Raw genomic sequence first — 17896 nt, 5'->3', positions numbered from 1 at the left:
ATATCACATCTGATGAGACTAAAATACTTTCAAATTGTAATAAGTCAACCGTCTACTGTATATAAATTTTGAATGCCATTTCATTGAAAAGTTAAAAGTATGTGGTCGCTCCTAATATGATGTCTCATAAGTAAAGTTGCGATTCTTTCTGGGACGACCTAACCCAGACCTTTTCAATTCTTCATGTTTTTGATATTTTTAATTCAATTAATGAAAACCATTGTTCGGGTCTGCGAAGAAATATTTGTACATTTCAATATATATTATGTTTTGCATAGAACTGTACTTTGTATTATAAATACTTACTTCATGTTTCAATGAAAAAGAAATAAAGACGAGTAACAGAATAGACTCTGATTAAATAATTCTTTTTTCGAAAATCATTCTCATTTGGATAATAAATATATTGGTTCGTGATTACAGTAACCTTTCTCGAAAGGCACACGAAAAGTTCTCTTATCAGAAATCATTCTAGTGATTTCTGAGAAATTAAAAGAGTGTTGGTTCTACTGAACTGCGTACAACCGGCGGCGCAATGTTCGCTGCCAAAAGGGGCAGACGAGTGATGTGAAAATTGTCAAATATTTTGTGCGAGGTGGTGTTCCGCGGTGAACTTGATAGTGATCCAAAAGATCGTCGCGATGTCCAGTACCCTGGAGAATAAGATTCTAAATTTGCAAGAACGTCTCAGAGCGGAAAATGAATCGAGGGACAGAGACAGACAGAGTGGCGAGGTTGGACTAGGAACGGGCATTCAATCGTCATCCACGGGAACTGTCTCAAGCCCTGCCTCTCGACGTGAGTTTCGTTTAAATATCGTTCATACACATAATTTAATTTTTTCTTGTCCTTTTTCCAATAGTTTTCTAACATATTTACGAGTTGGCCACTTGTTGTACAGGTTATGTTGACCATCACAATTTATTCTGTTGATTCTATATACCATACAGTTTTGGTCCCCTTGTTTAACGCGTAGTTTATTTCATTCCAAGTACTTAAGAATGAGCGTTTAGGCACAATGGTTTTTCTTTTTTTATTATAACCAATACATCGAATTTTGAAATCTTCGGGAATCAGTTTAAATGAGACTTATAAACAAAAACAATGTTCTGATCTCTTAGTGAAGAAAAGATTCCTTGAAGATAACAAGTAACAGTTAGTCTAGAATTATTTTTTATTTACAATTTAATATTTGATCTTTTTGATACAGCTCCAATTCCAACATTAAAAGTCTCACAAATACCTCCAAAGAAGCAAGACAGTGAGTTTGAATCAAAGCTACAAGAAATAATGAAAATGAATGGTATTTTGAACATCAATGGACAAAGGTATCAAACTGAAATGAAAGATTTAGAACACCTGGGTGAATTAGGAAATGGGACCTGTGGACATGTTGTTAAAATGAGGCATAAACCTAGTGGTGTACTCATTGCGGTAAAACAAATGCGACGTTCTGGTAATGCAGAAGAGAATAAGAGGATAATTATGGATCTTGATGTTGTATTAAAATCACATGATTGTCCATATATTGTGCAATGTTTGGGATGTTTCATCACAGAGTCTGATGTATGGATTTGTATGGAATTAATGGCAACTTGTTTGGACAAATTATTGAAGAGAACTAGACAAGCAATGCCAGAAGAATTTTTAGGAAAAGTTACAGTAGCAGTAAGTGATGCTACGAGTTTCAAATTTACATTCAATTCTATTGGAAAGAACAACTAAACGAACATTTCACTTTTCTAGACAGTAAAAGCATTATCATACCTAAAAGAAAAACATGGTGTAATTCATAGAGATGTGAAGCCTAGCAATATTCTTCTTGACGAAAGGGGAGGAGTAAAATTATGTGATTTTGGTATATCTGGCAGACTAGTTGATAGTAAAGCAAAAACTAGAAGTGCAGGATGTGCTGCATACATGGCTGTGAGCATAACAATAATTTGTAATATACCGAAAATTTAAAATGTTTACAGTGCGTTTTCTATATATCTTTTTAGCCTGAAAGAATAGATCCTCCAGATCCAACAAAACCAGATTACGATATTAGGGCAGATGTATGGAGTTTGGGTATTACTTTAGTAGAATTAGCTACAGGAGTATTCCCTTATCGAGACTGTAAGACTGACTTCGAGGTAAACATTGTATATACATACAATAATGCTTCATACGCTTAAATTGGCTAGTATATTATTATTTTGATACATAGGTACTAAGCAGAGTAGTACAAGATGATCCTCCATCCCTTCCACCAGATGCACCTTTTTCAAAAGAATTTAGGAGCTTTGTGAGTTGCTGCCTTACAAAAAATTATAAACATCGTCCGAAATATCACAAGCTCATGGAGCATTCTTTCATTCGAAAATATGATGTGTCTCAAGACGAAGAAACAAACTCCTCAGTCTTAAATTCTGGTTGCCAATGGTTTGGCAGAGTTATGCGACAATTGGAACCAAGGTAAACTGTTAATAACCATTCTCATTGTAAGCACTAAACCATAGTTTTCAGATATAGGATACTATTAAATAGGAAAGAGTATATATATGTAACATCACAAAATATGGTAGACACATGCTGTTAGAAAAAACCATTCCATAGAAGTGAATAGAGTTTAAAACATGGCATGAAATTCCCAACTAATATTATAATGATTTGGTTTGGTTTGAGAATAACTGGGTATTGTCTCTTATATTAGTTTTACAATGATTTTAACACACTTCGATATTCCTGGTTAATGGGTAGGTATTAAAGCGGCTCGAAAAATTGTGCTGAGTTTTTGAAGTTTGGTTTTCGTTGGACACTAGTTTTTACGTATTTATCTTTTATTCATTACCAAATGACATTTACAAACCTGTCCATACATTTCGATTAAAGGTTTGCGTGCGTGTTGAATTGTGTTGCAGCGTTGAGCTTGAGGGAGGCAGCGCAGCATAGCATCCCCTCTCCCTCGCCCCTGCCCCACTCTCCATTTTCCCTAAAAACTTGCCCAAAAATTCCAAAAAACTTAAAAAAAATAAACCTCACAAATATCCAAAAATCTGCCCGATTTTCATTTCGAGTTGTTTGGTTTGTGCACGCGCCTGTTACACACCCCACCTTTCAACCCCCACTCATGGTAAGCATTGTTTTTATTTATTTGAATACTCGTTTATTTGTTTTTTTTTTATTATGTAGCGACTTGCCGGTTATGTGGCACACATAATTTTTCCCTGTGCACACTCCATTCATCAAGATGATAATAGTTCATTTATATTTTGAGTTCTTATCCTTGTTTTAAGCATTGAAACACGTTGATGGTTCATTATAGTAGTGTTTTTAGCATGTATTATTTTTTGACTTTTCTAGTTTCAAACACAGATAGTTTCTATGTTTTTATACCTTTGAAGAAAATTCCTCTGTCCTCGTCTGTGTTGCATGATACTATGATTAACGCTCTAACTTCTATTAACTCTCTACAGACTCAAGTTTTTTTCTTACAGAAACATCATGTACAATTGTCATTGGTGACAGTGGCATTTAAAAATAAATCAGGCCACTTTCCGGGAGTCGATAACATATACAATTGATAGTACAGTTGATAATCAAACTGTAGTTTAATAGTGGGCAATTCAGTTTCAGATTGCCAGGCTGGCAGCAGCGAGTTACGGGTCATGTATCTCTAAAGCAAACAGCTCATCTCAGGGCTCAATCTGAAGTACCAGCTTTCTTACGAAGCAATGTCACCAAAGACTCACAGAACTCCGGTTTTCTGCCATTTCATCAACGATCAAATAGTGAGAATGGTGCGAACTATGTATCTTATAGTCCATACGCGCTTAGACGAAAGGAAATTTCCAGGCCGTTTTCTCCTCCTTCGTCCAGTGATGTCGACACATCGGAAACGAATTGTCAACGATCGTATTCACCGTATAGACATGTCGAACAAAACAGAGACTATAGCACGAATCACTATCCTACCAATGGACAAGGTAGACAAGAAGCAAGACCGTTCTCTCCTTATAGACAGGATGTTAATTCGATAGATGCAAGCAACAGACTCTATTCACCGTACCATGGACGCTTCACGGAAGATCGGGACACTAGCAAAGAACGATTGCAAGGTGCTCCCAGATCATTGAGTCCATTTACTCGTGACTATTCACCCTGGAGGCGAGAAAACGTCGATCCTCCGAACGTAGTACAACCGACAGAAAGTGGTCGATACTCGCCATTTCTACAACAACGACTAGGACAAATTCCACCTGTGCCTCAGACTCATCCGCAGTCGCAAGATATTTATGGTAGCCCCATGATTAGTCGTAAAAGGTGACTAATAACGCAAATGTATATGTACATGTATAAAATCTTATTGAACCGTGGTAATTTTAATTTCTTTTGATACAGGTTTCCTTCTGAGCCACCTCCGCAAGGATCTCATGGTTCTACCAGTCCCGAATTATTAATTTCCCGTTTCGCACACCAGATGAAGCAAGATTCTCCTTCCATTATGCCACCAACTCAGGGAGGATCAAAGGAATCCGCTAAGAAACGTTTTGCATCTTACGTTCGTCTAAGGCTCGGCAGTGAACGTGCACCTTCGCCGGAACCACCGCCAAGATTTAGTCGCGGTGAATCTCCGCTTGCTCTTAGAAGAAATTTAGTTGATCAGGCGTCTCCTTCTTTTGCACGAAGGTACTACTACTACTACTCCCTCGATTTATTTGAAGTGCTCTCGCAGGGTAACATTGATCTCTAATTTTTCATTCATTTCCATCAAGATATATTTCATCTTCACCGCCTCAACCTCCTCCAAGGAGATTATCGGAGAGTAATTCCGTGCCTGGTAGTCCTCAGCATGTACGAGCTCGTCTGCGTTACACCCCCGAACCTCAGAGAAGACCTCCGCCACCATAACCCACCGTTACGATTAAATCATATTCCTTGTTGGTGCCATATGCGTTAAAATTAACTGAATTCATCATATGTACCACGTAGAATGGTGTCGTAATCAACGATGATCGTGCACCCACACACGGTGGTCTGTGCACAATGTACTTGAAAACGATTCTAAACCAAAAAATAGTTGTTTGTAATACTCGGTGACACCGTGAACTGTACAATGTGTACGTATTTTAAAGAAATAGACTCGGATACGTACCGCGTACGATATTATTAACGAAGTGTTCGCGAGAAAGAAAACGAGAAGGTTAGACTCCTAGATCGGAGAGAGGACGGTCATTGAAATTATTCTTCGCACGACTTTCCTTCGTGGCTGTAAACGTAACGCGTTGAACTACTTTGTCAATAATTCTCTTGTCGACGTGTATTTATATAGGATGCAATCACCGATGCAATACGATGCTCAACTTTTTATATTGCTTGTAAAGATATAAATAAATGTAGTATGTTCGACGTTTTTCTAAAAAAAAAAAAAGGAAAAAAGAAAACGGAAAGAAAAGAACAAAAAAAGGTAAAGAAGAAAATCGTTAATAGGAGATGCGGCATCGTACTGAACGCGTAAACCGTTCCTATCACTCTTCGTTTACGCTTCTTTTTTTATCGAGGGACACACATAAGCGAGAAAGTATTTCGAACAAATCTCGCGAACGAAATCCCTTTCTCGGGCGGCCTTGCAGTATCTCTGCAACTCGACTTAGCAACGGCGACATTTTTCACATTTAATTATCGTTTGTAATAATACCAAACGCATACAGTGATCGCAGTCAGGAGTTGATCGAACGGAAACCAAATCGTAAAAACTATTAACGACGTCTTCATAAGAAAAGCACAATATTCACGTCTCCTAGATTCTATGAATTTCAACAAATGTATATTATTTAATTAAGAGGCGTGTTTGGGCTAGAATGTTGTAATTATTATTTTTAATTAACATTTATTCATTAACTTTGTTCAGTCTACACTCGTAATCACCTTTGTCGCTTATTTGACAAAAGGACCTGTTGCAATGTAAATAAACTTATATTTATATGACCCGCTTCCTGTTCTACTTTTCTTTTTCCCCTCTTATCCTGTCCCGGCTGATCTTGAAGTAGATCGAAGATAATCTAACGGTATCTCTATGACTATCTATCTGATGCGAACGCTGCTACCACTTATTAGTTACAATGTATTTTTATCATACATTGCCACGTAATCCTAAGCAATTTTTTCTTTTTCCCGAACGCTCATGCGCGCTGCCATTGTTACATTGAAACATGGTCCCGTTTCAGTAGCAACAATTCCATTTATTAAATGCCTCCCAGCAAAGTAATAACTATGTAAATAGATGATATTACCAATGCCGAGTCTGTTCCGAAGATTAGCTACATATGTATATATGTACATTATTTTACATGGACACGACACTAAATTCGTATTTAACAATAAAATAATGCTGCATCTCATTTGCTTGTACATACTTGGTATGCGAGACAGCGTAAATGAGAACGCGAGAAATGATTTTATACTTCGTAAATTACATAATTGTAATTTTATTAATATCGCCTAAATAGATTAATGATATATAATTTTTTGGTTACCAATTGCAATGAATGATGATTAGTTTCGATCGAAATGAAAATTAGTATATTTTTAAAGTAAAAAGACAATATGTAAGACGAAACGATCGAACCGGAAAGAAGTAATGAATTACAGAAGAATTCATTATCTCTTTTTCTTTCGATGTATGTATAGGTGAACAAGCTCACAAACGTGTATTATGCAGAGATATGCATATTATTTGTTCTTTGCATAAGTTAGATACAGAGCTGTTTTTCATAAATAATACGATACAACGAAGATATCATGTAACATTTCAAAGCTCAAAGAGGGTATATAATTTTATACTAAAAGGGCTCTGTCGATCATCATTTTAAAAATAAATTCATCGCTCGAATCGGCCGTCCCTGAGCAATCAATATGGCCTCCAGGTCTACGCGGGGCACGCCAGCGTAGCGTAGTTATTTCCCTGAAAATCTTCGAAATAAATAGTTTCTGTGATAACATAATTAGTCAAGCTGTTGGAAAGTGCACGGAGGATTATTTTCACGGTCTTCGTTCGAGTATCGGTAACAGTATTCAGTCAGAAAGAAATTCTGAAGGAGTGTTTCATTACCGTTTCAACTACTGGCAATACGCGGAAGACATCGTCGACGTTGGATTACGGTTCGGTAGTTGTTCGGTGTTTGGCTGTCAACTTAACGGCTGCCTTCACTTTACGATGACCTCTCTTTTTAAGCGTAAAGGTTCTTAGTTTCTAATTAAAAGTACGGTATTACTATGTCGGAGACTGAGTCTAAAGAAGCTGCCACGATGGAGGGTTGTCAAGAAGGGGGCGAAGAGGAAGGTATGATGGCTGTCGAGAGGGTCGAAGATAAGGTCAGTATCCAAAAGATCCTCGAGGGAATGACGAATGAATTTAACAAAAGCGTGAGTCCCGCCAAAAACGTAGAAATTAATCGAACGGAAAAATCGGATAACGAGGAGGTTGAGAAACCGGTATCGAAACCCGATGAAATTCCACCGATCGAAAAAAAACCCACTGGGGACGAGGTCGAGGAAATTGTCCCGATAAAACAGAGTATTGCTACGGTTTCAACAGTGACGAATGAAAATCATAAAGAGGACGAGGTTATTGGAAAACAGGAAATTCTGAAGAAGGATAGCAATGGGATTCCGCGTATTGTCCTTACATTTAGGACGATCGATGAGAACACCGATCATGGTAAAAAAACGAAGATATCAAGCTGTTCCTCCAACCTTACTTTGGTTCCCGATGAATTGGTAAATTGTGATCAAATTGGCGGTGTTTCTGTGAAGATTGAGAACTCTGATGAGAATTCTGATGTCGTTGAGAAATCAGATTCAGAAGAAGGCAGAATGGAAGAAGCTAACAAGGAATCTGAAAGCAATGAAGTAGAGGGAAAGAAGGAGGACATAAAAACAACAAAGGATGATCCACAGACAACAGAAGAAAAAGACACAGTCTCCGATGAAAAGATAAAGACTGACAAAGCGGACACTTCGGTAGAACCTACAGAACAGAGTGATCAAACAGACAATGCTGTCCCCATTACTAGGAAAAGAAGAACAGGACGACCTAGATTAAGAGCACTTAGGTTTTTTATTTTCTTTCATCTCAAATATGTAAAGTATTGTATGTGATCTTTGTAAACATTCCATGAAATTTTTAGCAACCACACAGAAGAATCTCCAGGTCCTAAACGTTCAGCAAGAAGACTATGCAAAGAATCATTGAAAAGCACTGTGTTAGAAAGTGCAATGGCAAGAAAAGAAAAGTCAAACTACACAGAAGAAAATTTACAGTTTAAAAAACAAAGGAAATATAATAAACCAGGGAGGCCTAAGAAAGTAGTTCAAGGAAAAGATCAAAATAAACAGTTCCAAGCCAAACCTCCCGACATACGTCAGGAAGTAGAGACCACCATTATTGATGGTAACCTTATTATCACAGAGGTAAACTCATCATTAGAATGTTCTAGAAACTCGGCCATGTCAGAAAGTAGTATAAATGAGATGCTCCTGGATGAATCTCAGAGTTTTTCATCCGATTTTGATGGTATGCCAAAATTATCTCCTATGATAAAAAGCTCAGAATCTCAAACAAAATTGAGTAATTCAATTGGCAGCCCCATAAGCGATGAAATACCTCTAGCAGACATTGAGAAACCATTTTTAAAGCCTGCTACTGGTAGCAGACCTAAGCGAGAAAGGGGACGACCTAGAGGAAGTCAAGGTGCAAGAAAAATAGCAAAGGCAGACTCATTTGAAGGTACAATTGTCAATATAAATTTAAGATTTGCACTTTTATGAAATACACTGGGGTATACAGAAATATTGTTTTAGATGGCTCTGCATCCGTAGCTGAAACAGGCAAAAACAATGACTATCCTGAAGGTAAATTTCATATTTTATGTGATATGAATGCTTATTAAATCTAACAATTATTCCAATGTATATACACTTTATAGAAGGCACTGTACCTGCTAAAAGGACACGCAGAAGTATGGCTCCAAGTCCTAGGCCTGCTGAAGGACAAGCTTCAAAACCAGAGTCAACAGCAATTATGAGTGAAGTTAGTATATTTGTACATATGTTTGTTATAGACACAAAATTTCGATTGTGCTCATTCTATACTGTATATTTCAGCCATATGGTCAATCAATGTTATGTTTATGTCAAGTAAGATCCCAACTATATGTAACAATAACTGGCTCTGGAGCACCATTGTATTGCACCGCAATCGATTCTATTGACAACAGATTGGTAGGATGCTGTAATGAGGTTGATAGCAATGACGTTGCAATGAGAAGACCCAGCACTCGTGTTCCTTTCATAATCCTCTGTCGAATGCACAAAGAAAGACTTCTACGGCATAATTGCTGTCCTTCTTGTGGACTGTTCTGTTCACAAGGACGGTTTGTGCAATGTATCAATGGTCACCAATATCACCGGGAATGTGAAGTTTATCCGAATAAAAAAGGGGTATGTCCACATTGTGGAAACGAAAGTACTGCGTACGACGTAATGGTCACTATGGGTGGTTTTCGAAAACCTGTGTTCATTCCGACCCGTAAAAAATTCTCAAAACTACCTTCTGCAAAAATAACTATGCCGGGAAAGGGTGACAATACAAAGTTGGCAGAGCGTCCTCCTAGTCCTCTGATTCCACCCGACGTTATTAAAATTCCTGAGCCATCTCTCAATTCTGAGAGACCAGAACGTTACACTATCATGAGCCTGTACACATCCGTGAAAAATGGGGATTTAGAGAAGTTGGTGAATGTTTTAGGTATAGTACCATTCCTGTTTCAGTTTGCTTGTCAGTTTATCATATAGCCGTAATAATAAGTAACTTTATTTTTGTTTGCAGCATGCGGTTACAATGCGAACCACACATTCCGAGATTATGCTCATCGAACTGGACTCCACATAGCCGCGGATAAGGGTCACCTGTCTTGCGTACACGTGTTAGTACAAGCTGGTGCTCAATTAGACGTGATGGATAGAAATCAGTTGACACCTTTAATGTTAGCTGCCAGCAAGGGTAAAGCTGACGTAGTGAAATACTTAATAAGGATAGGCGCTGATGTTACATTGAAAGGAGAAGATGGTATGACCGCTTTACACATGGCCGCCAAATCCGGACACTTAGAAGTGTGTCGAATAATTTTGACAGAGTGTAAGGCGCCACGAACACTAGTAGGTAATGAACAGTTTATCATGTTACTGGCGCAGCCCGTGAAATTAGGTTGAATGTTGTCTGTAAAAATAATTGTCGATAATCTGCTAGACTCGGTGGATGATGGTGGGTGGACGAGTTTAATTTGGGCGTGTGAGTTTTGTCACGCCGATGTTGCGAGATTCTTGTTAGATAAGAAATGCGATCCGTTGATACGCGATGCAGAGCAGAACATAGCGTTGCACTGGAGTGCATTTAGCGGAAGTTCAGAAATCACGGAAATGCTGCTTAACGAAGGGTGTGACGTAAACGCTGTGAATGTTCATGGTGATACGCCTTTGTAAGTTTCGATATAACACTACGATTTATGGTGATATATGTAAAATTATTAACTTCATTATGCTTTATACGATAGACACATAGCTGCAAGACAAGATCAGTACGCGGTAAGTGTTCTCCTATTAGCACGCGGTGCTAAGATAGGTGAGGTCAATGCCGCAGGGGAAACAGCAGTAAACTGTTGTACAAACGATGGGGATACTATGTCCGCTTTGAGATTGAACGCTAAAGTGAATGAACTGTCCGAGCATATGTGGGAAAAAACAGTAAAAATTTTAACTAAGTGATTATCATGATTAATGGTGTATTCACTTCTGATCGTGCATTCATAAGTTTCACTTTTGATCGTCTATATTTACAGTGACATATCGCGCGGCAAAGAGACAAATCCGATTCAGTGCGTGAACGGATACGATTCGGAAGATAAGCCGACAGACTTTTTGTACGTGACCGAGAACTGTTTTACTAGTAACATAAATGTTGACCGCACCATAACATCTTTGCAGTCTTGTCGTTGCGAAGACAATTGCAGTTCCGAAAAGTGCTTGTGCGGAAATATAAGCTTAAGGTGCTGGTACGACGAAGAAGGAAAGCTGATACCTGAATTTAATTACGCTGGTACGTTAAATATATACCTTGAGACTATTCATTCAGGATACGGTCAAATATATATTAATATATTTGATGTAGATCCTCCGATGTTATTCGAGTGCAATCCGGCTTGCGACTGTAATCGTATAACGTGCAATAATCGCGTTGTTCAACACGGTTTGACACAAAGATTCCAATTATTTAGAACGAAGGGTAAAGGTTGGGGTCTTAGAACGTTGCGACACATTCCTAAAGGTTCCTATGTGTGTGAATATGTTGGCGAAATTATATCCGATTCTGAGGCTGATCACAGAGAAGATGACTCATATCTATTTGATTTAGATAATCGGGTAAGCATTCAGCAGAATCGTGTACAATAGGAAATGAAAATCGTTTCATGTTTCCCATTTTGCATGCACACAGGATGGCGAAACCTATTGCATCGATGCGAGACGTTACGGGAATATTGCTCGTTTTATAAATCATTCTTGCGCGCCTAATCTCTTGCCAGTGCGAGTATTCGTGGAGCATCAGGATTTACACTTTCCCAGGATAGCATTTTTTGCGAACCGTGACATCGAAGCGGACGAAGAGCTCGGGTACGTTAAAGAAAGAAACCAATTGACACATGGAAACCGCTACTAATGTATACGTCCGTAATCAGTGACGCAAGTTGATTATTCTGGTTATTAAAATGAACTAATACTGAATTTCGATGAGTTGATCGTTTTGGCTGTTAGTTAAAATTTCTTAAGCTCCTGTTTTTGATTTTTCTACATCGGTACGTTTGGGCTTTATTGTCCACGGAGAAGAGTACATTAGCACACTTTGTTTCGAGAGTTCCGATCATCATTACTTTAATGCAATTTATCGTCAAAGACCAATATGACATTGTTTACCCTTAGCTTCGATTACGGAGAAAAATTCTGGATAATAAAATGCAAGTCGTTCACGTGTACCTGTGGAGCCGAAAACTGCCGATACTCTGAGAAGACTATACAAACTACGTTGGACAACTATCGCAGGAAAATACAGCAAGAAGAAGTGCTGGCAGCTCAATTTTTTTTTTTTTTTTTTTATTACACGGGGTAGTTTTAATTGAGAATCTCTAAGTTTCGAATGGAACGATCTTCATAAGTCGATCGTCTAATTGAAAAATACAAGTACAAACGGTGGTGGTGATGGGATCGAAACGCATTGCATGGACTGTTCAAGGGAAACTGAAGTGTTTGCGTTGCTATTCGAGCTAAGAAAGTACTATGCTCTTCTTATTCCAGTTCGTCAAAGACGAATGTCCGTATTGAGTTGCTCGAATTTCATCGTAATTTCTTCTATTGCCGATTCTCTCGTAAAGACGAAGTAGTTTTACGAGACGTGCCACATTGCAATACTTCTTTTCTTAGGTAAAAAAAAAAAGAACGATACGCATAATATATAATTGTTGCATACATTCGTACATAATGTACGGATAATTGTATAGGAATGTGTGTTGTTTATAATTGCTATTGTTTTTGCGAACGAAGTGCGTGGATTAGCAAAAGCAAAATCGTAGGTGTATGACATGAGCGCAGTATGTTCGAAACTCGTAACTAATCTCATACTACAATGAGTTTCGTGTTCCCGTTGTTCGCTTACTCAGTATAGAGGGAGCTCGTTTACGAGCATTCAATTTATTGCGAACTATTTACAACATGATAATACACCCTTTTGTACAAACTATTGTTTTTTTTTGTATAATAAAGACAGATGTAGTTCTTTTTAATATAATGCTGTCGTTATTCTGAATGCGATTCATCTCAGAAACCCTGTTTTATCTTTATCATCACTTTAGCGAATTAACATTTCAGGCAGTGAAATCGATACAATCACTTCTTGTTAGTGTTTATAGGGTACGAATTAAAATTGACGCCTAGAAATATGCAATTGTTCGATCGCTGGATCGTGCAGGATCGTGCATATATGGCATAGATAATTGCGTTTATCCCTCCCTCACTATGAAACTTGAGAGTCCCCAGTCATAATGAGAGAGCTCTCACTTGAATCGTTATATTCAAGGGTATAGAATGTGCAAATACAGAAAAACCGTGCAAATTATGATTGCACATGTTTCTTCAATGAGGTCAGAGTAGTTTCTGAGTCCCATTGAACTGATATTGTGCATAAACAGTTGTCTATATTGTACGTTTAGTTAATATGTATTTAGCATACGTAATCATCGATTAGGTCAAAACTACTTGTGGCGTCATCAACGTCGAAACACCCAAGCTATAAACCAATTAATAAAAGTTTTCGATCGGTAGATGTCACGACTACTGTTTTCAGTGTGGCGAATTACCACGAGAATAGACAAAGACGAATTCTGACATCTCGCGCAGAATAGTTATACTAATTGGCTAGTAGCTTGGACGTTTTTTCATAGATGGCATTATCGATCATTTTTTGAACTCTGCTATGGGTTCCCTACGAAAGAAATTGATATTAATTTCGTCGACAATTTGTTAACTATGAATAATAATATTATGTGAATCGTGAACGTGGGTATATGAATTTCAGACAATTATTCGATAAATATTCGATCGCGGTACGGGCGGTTTCTTTCGTATTCTTCGATATATCACAAACCGACCCTCCACGATATTTAACAAGTACCGGTCAAAAGTATTGAAACGCCTGAATTGGTTTAGTAAAACACGGAGAACTTTCTCTCCATTACACTATCAGTCGTTTCTTTCTTCTTGATGATGAACACACACACACAGACACACACAAAAATTAAATAAAATAAAATTTTCATTACACTCAGATAAAAAAGTTGTAAGAAACGACCTTTACTGTTTTCTTCGCGATTCCGACCAATTGCAACTGTTTCAAAATTTGTTTCCACGTCATTTAGCAAGCTAATCTTTCTAACTTCAGAAAAAAAAAACTCAAGACACTTGGTCCAGTTTTAAAAAAGTTGTTCTTTTCCAAAGGGTGTTGCGAATACTTACTTTTTTTACCCACTGCATAGGTCCCAAACGGCATCTTTCGTTCGTATCTTTATTGTTCGTTGCGAAACAATAACGGAACGGTATAAACACGATAAAGCGTGTGTATAAGACTAAACAAAGACTCGCGATAAGTGTTACTTGGCAATTGAACCGAATTCATTTGTCAATGCTCAGACGTTCCGGGCTTAGCGTTCGGATCGAAATGTTTCCGTAGACCTTGCCAGCAATCGTTATAATTGTCGTCGAGTTTATTGCAGACCGTTAGGGCCCATTCGGTGACCGTCATACTGTAACATGTCTCGAACATGAATGCCTGGGTCCCATCGGCGACACGCTCGGGTCTCAGCTCGTTGTTGGCGGCGGTTTCGAAACAACGCGTATCCGGTCCATGAGGCGTCATAATGGAATGCAACGACGCTCCGCCCGGATGAAAACTTTCCTCTTTTGCTTCGTAACGTCCGTTCACGAGGCCCATAAACTCGCTCATACAGTTCCCTGAAGGTGGACGTAATTTACCATTAACCGCACGGGGTTAGAATTTTTACGAGAAACAACAAGAAAAGAAAGAGAAGAGGTTAGCAGGGTGGGCGACGAGGACGACGATGACGACGGGGAGGAAATGAAAGGTGGAATTGTAGGTTAGCTAAAGAAAACGGGAAAATTATTGCCGCGAAAGAAAAAGGAAGTCGTCCCGAGGATATAATCGGTGAAAATTTCAAGTTTTCACCGATATCTCGCGACCGTACGATTTTGCGAACCGGTCTAGCATAGCGAAACCGAGGCAGAGGGGGGGAGAGACCCCGATCGGATGCATCAAATACGACGCGACAACGGAATCACCGTGAAGAGCAAAGAATGGTGAACGGGGAGGGACAGTTGGTTCACGACTGGTTGTTTATTTACGTCTGCAGCTGGAAAGCGAAAAGGAAGAAGGTGAAACGCGTTGCTCTATCTTAATTTCGATGATAGATATCATCGTTTCGCGTGTGATTCCACTCTCGAAGATTTCTCTCCGTCGAGCCGTTCGTTTGTTCGTCGATTCGCGTTCCTTCTGTTCGGTTTTGCGCTAGAGCAGAAGCTTGTTTATACTTATACGTTACAGGTTATAATTATGCACGTTGCTTTCTACTTACGGTGATAATATGGCGGACGGAAAGTATGCTCCTGCACGGACCATCGGGGCGGGAATATCACGAAATCGGCGGCCGCTGTCCCGGGCTTTCTCGAGGGACACGTTAGAACCGTGAAAATCGACGGATCCTGCAAGGAAGATCGACGTAGTCGTGTTTTTTTGTTCGAACCTGTCCTAATTAATACCTGGGCAATTAATCCGTGCAAGTACGTACGCAGTGATCGAACGAGACCGAATTAACGACCATGAATCGGTCCAGATGGTATTTAAAGGGGACGTAATTCCCGTGCCAGGCGACCACGTCGAAGGAGCTGTGCGATTGCTCGGCGATGAACAGCTTCCCGTGGAATTTACTCACGATTTTGTAATTGGTTTCACGGTCCTCGTATCGAGCGACAGGCGTTTGAAAGTCCCGCGGATTCGCCAGGCCGTTCGCACCTGTGAATTACAGATTCACAATTTCTGTTTAACTCTGACTAAATAGTTAACCAATTATATTCAAACTATCCATTTGAAACAATTATTTATGGAACCATTTTCAAGCCCTGGCTTCAAACGATCGCGTGTTTACCTATGGGTCCCAGTTCCGGAAGCTGAAAGTGATCGTCGAACACCTCCAGAATGTATCCGCGGGACGGCCCGTAAACCGTCACGTTGAATCGCATACCTTGTTGAATCACGCATATCTCGTTTGGTTCGCAACGGATCTTGCCGAACTCCGTGGTGATCAGTAACGCGCCCAGCTGCGGCACTGCGAGTCACAAAGAAACAATAGTACTGTATATGCACGTACACTACCACTCATAATTATATAAACACTTGGTCTGTACCGTCTGTACGATAAAAATGTAATGTTTCGTAAAACCAATATCCCCTCAACAACATTCATTTCATACTTTCAGCAATTTCGTAATGTCTGATAACTAGACTGTGGATGTTCATGAATTTATAGCGCCCCTTAACTTGGGAAATACAATAGATTAAAGCTTTTAATAAAGTTTCGTCGTATTTATGTATTATTATTATCAACATAATAAAGTCTCCAGCGTAGAATTCTAAATTCTCTCCGATTTTAATCTTTAGATATTATTATCGTTTTGTTACTTTTTGGGAGTTGATATTTAATATTATATCATTGTAATGGTTTAATATTATTTTTTATTATACTAGCAATATTTATTTGCTGCATATTCGATAAGTGTTCTCATACTTAATAACGGGAGTGTAAAGACGAAGGATATTCCTACTCAAAATTTTGCCAGTGACATCGCGAGTACGTACCTATCAGAAAATCACCGTCAGCGTTGTAGAACGCCTTGTCGCCCATGGAAGCGTTGCACAGGTATACGTGGATCGCGAGCCCTTGTCGCGTACGGCAGTCACCCGCCCCGCAAATCGTGTGCAGACCGTCGAGAAAATCCACCTCCGTGGCACGTCTGCTCGGCACGTCGAACGATTTCCATCTCAGCTAAAAGTATCGCGAATCACGTATGTTTCGGACAAAAAATTCAACGATGGGAAATTCCATACCTGATTCGGTGTCGTCAAACCAGCGTCCCAGGAGTAGACAAGACGAGGAGCAGCATCGTTGTACGGTACGAATCGTTTGTGCACCACGGACGGTCTGATTCGATAGAACCATGAACGTTTGTTTCGACTTCGCGGAGCTGCGAAACGTCGAGGGCTTTTTACTAAAACTTCGAATTAACACTAGAACTACCAAACCAGTCAAAATGACTGGTCAACACACTTTAACAACGACGATTAAAATGTTACGACAATACATTTACATACAGAGAACCGAAAGAATAAACGGTGTTAGAGTATCCTACCAATTGAACGCTATATTACTCACCAGTGAACGCTGTGCCGGACAGTTGCTCGGCGTACAAACCGTAAGGACACTTTTGGGGACTGTTCTGACCGACAGGCAATGCGCCTGGGCAACGTTCGTCCTCGCTCGAGAATTCGCAACCGAACCCCGTCAGATACTACGATCAACAGGTGGAGGAGAATTGAAATGTTAACGATAAGCAATTTCGTGTGCCTCCTACCTTAAGCTCGTCCTTCATCGCGCTGCCGATGTTCAACGATCGCGAAAAACACACGTTTCTTTTCCACAGATTCTCGCTCTTTTATACGCGATCGGCGCCGTTCGAACTTAGACGATACGTAGTATCGGTAACGAGATTGTCATTATGCAAAAGAAAAACATGTTTACGCGGCTCGCCGTTGGTATCGACCAATCCCGTGGCCGTGCATTCGAAGGCAGGGCTCGTTAAAAGGTTCCGCCGCGCGACACACCCGTCTGTGTGTAATATATATATATATATGTGTATCATTCACAGGCAGATTATCATACCGTGATCTACGTAAAACTTATGGATATTCGCGATTAATTCTCGAGGCGAGCCCCTCGATGTTTTCCTTGATGCAGGATTTTTTTTGCATTCGTTCGCGAAATCGTCATCGTTGTCGCGACCGAAGTTCGATGTTTTTAAACCAAAGTTTATTGGCGGTTTATGGAAAGAGTTGAATTGCTTCTGAGAAAAAAATAATGATTGTAACCCTCTCTACTGAATCGTCCCTATTGGTTTGTTTGCATCCGTTGCTTTCCCGTTTGTTCCTTTCACGCGCAACAGTGACACGTGGACCACGTATACG

General features: G+C 39.4%; 3 protein-coding genes across 3 annotated transcripts; 2 read left to right on the top strand and 1 right to left on the bottom strand.

Annotated features, from left to right (window-relative positions):
* The first annotated feature begins 536 nt into the window (after positions 1-536).
* On the top strand, positions 537-5005 carry LOC107189601 (dual specificity mitogen-activated protein kinase kinase 7-like). Its single transcript, XM_015578165.1, has 8 exons — positions 537-798; positions 1211-1668; positions 1747-1926; positions 2001-2135; positions 2210-2457; positions 3619-4305; positions 4384-4671; positions 4758-5005. The coding sequence occupies exons 1-8, from the start codon at positions 642-644 to the stop codon at positions 4891-4893; spliced, it is 2289 nt and encodes a 762-aa protein (XP_015433651.1). The 5' UTR covers positions 537-641; the 3' UTR covers positions 4894-5005.
* A 2081-nt stretch (positions 5006-7086) lies between these two features.
* On the top strand, positions 7087-12414 carry LOC107189587 (histone-lysine N-methyltransferase EHMT2). Its single transcript, XM_015578148.1, has 13 exons — positions 7087-8096; positions 8172-8770; positions 8845-8895; positions 8970-9073; positions 9148-9790; positions 9872-10204; positions 10292-10520; positions 10596-10802; positions 10881-11137; positions 11210-11460; positions 11534-11709; positions 12016-12163; positions 12388-12414. The coding sequence occupies exons 1-13, from the start codon at positions 7258-7260 to the stop codon at positions 12412-12414; spliced, it is 3864 nt and encodes a 1287-aa protein (XP_015433634.1). The 5' UTR covers positions 7087-7257.
* A 1849-nt stretch (positions 12415-14263) lies between these two features.
* LOC107189586 (homogentisate 1,2-dioxygenase) lies at positions 14264-17304 on the bottom strand. Its single transcript, XM_015578147.1, has 8 exons — positions 17287-17304; positions 17088-17223; positions 16763-16899; positions 16514-16700; positions 15804-15983; positions 15447-15670; positions 15234-15360; positions 14264-14595 (listed from the first exon to the last, which is right to left on the bottom strand). Exons 1-8 carry the CDS (start codon positions 17302-17304, stop codon positions 14264-14266), a joined length of 1341 nt encoding a protein of 446 aa, XP_015433633.1.
* Between the last annotated feature and the right edge of the window lie 592 nt (positions 17305-17896).

The sequence above is a fragment of the Dufourea novaeangliae genome, unplaced genomic scaffold, assembly GCF_001272555.1.
Source record: "Dufourea novaeangliae isolate 0120121106 unplaced genomic scaffold, ASM127255v1 scaffold165, whole genome shotgun sequence".
Lineage (NCBI taxonomy): Eukaryota > Metazoa > Arthropoda > Insecta > Hymenoptera > Halictidae > Dufourea > Dufourea novaeangliae.
Note: the sequence above shows the minus strand (reverse complement) of the source record. Positions and strands in the feature narration are given on the sequence as shown.

Coding starts and splice junctions, on each gene's coding strand:
- LOC107189601 (XM_015578165.1), top strand. CDS start 642: ATGTCCAGTACCCTGGAGAATAAGATTCTAAATTTGCAAGAACGTCTC. Junction 1,669..1,746: donor TAGGAAAAGTTACAGTAGCA/GTAAGTGATGCT, acceptor TCACTTTTCTAG/ACAGTAAAAGCATTATCATA. Junction 2,458..3,618: donor ATGCGACAATTGGAACCAAG/GTAAACTGTTAA, acceptor ATTCAGTTTCAG/ATTGCCAGGCTGGCAGCAGC.
- LOC107189586 (XM_015578147.1), bottom strand. Junction 15,671..15,803: donor TCCGGAACTGGGACCCATAG/GTAAACACGCGA, acceptor TGTAATTCACAG/GTGCGAACGGCCTGGCGAAT. Junction 14,596..15,233: donor CCGTCCGCCATATTATCACC/GTAAGTAGAAAG, acceptor GTCCACCTTCAG/GGAACTGTATGAGCGAGTTT.
- LOC107189587 (XM_015578148.1), top strand. CDS start 7,258: ATGTCGGAGACTGAGTCTAAAGAAGCTGCCACGATGGAGGGTTGTCAA. Junction 11,710..12,015: donor GAAGCGGACGAAGAGCTCGG/GTACGTTAAAGA, acceptor GTTTACCCTTAG/CTTCGATTACGGAGAAAAAT. Junction 12,164..12,387: donor AGCAAGAAGAAGTGCTGGCA/GCTCAATTTTTT, acceptor TTCTTATTCCAG/TTCGTCAAAGACGAATGTCC.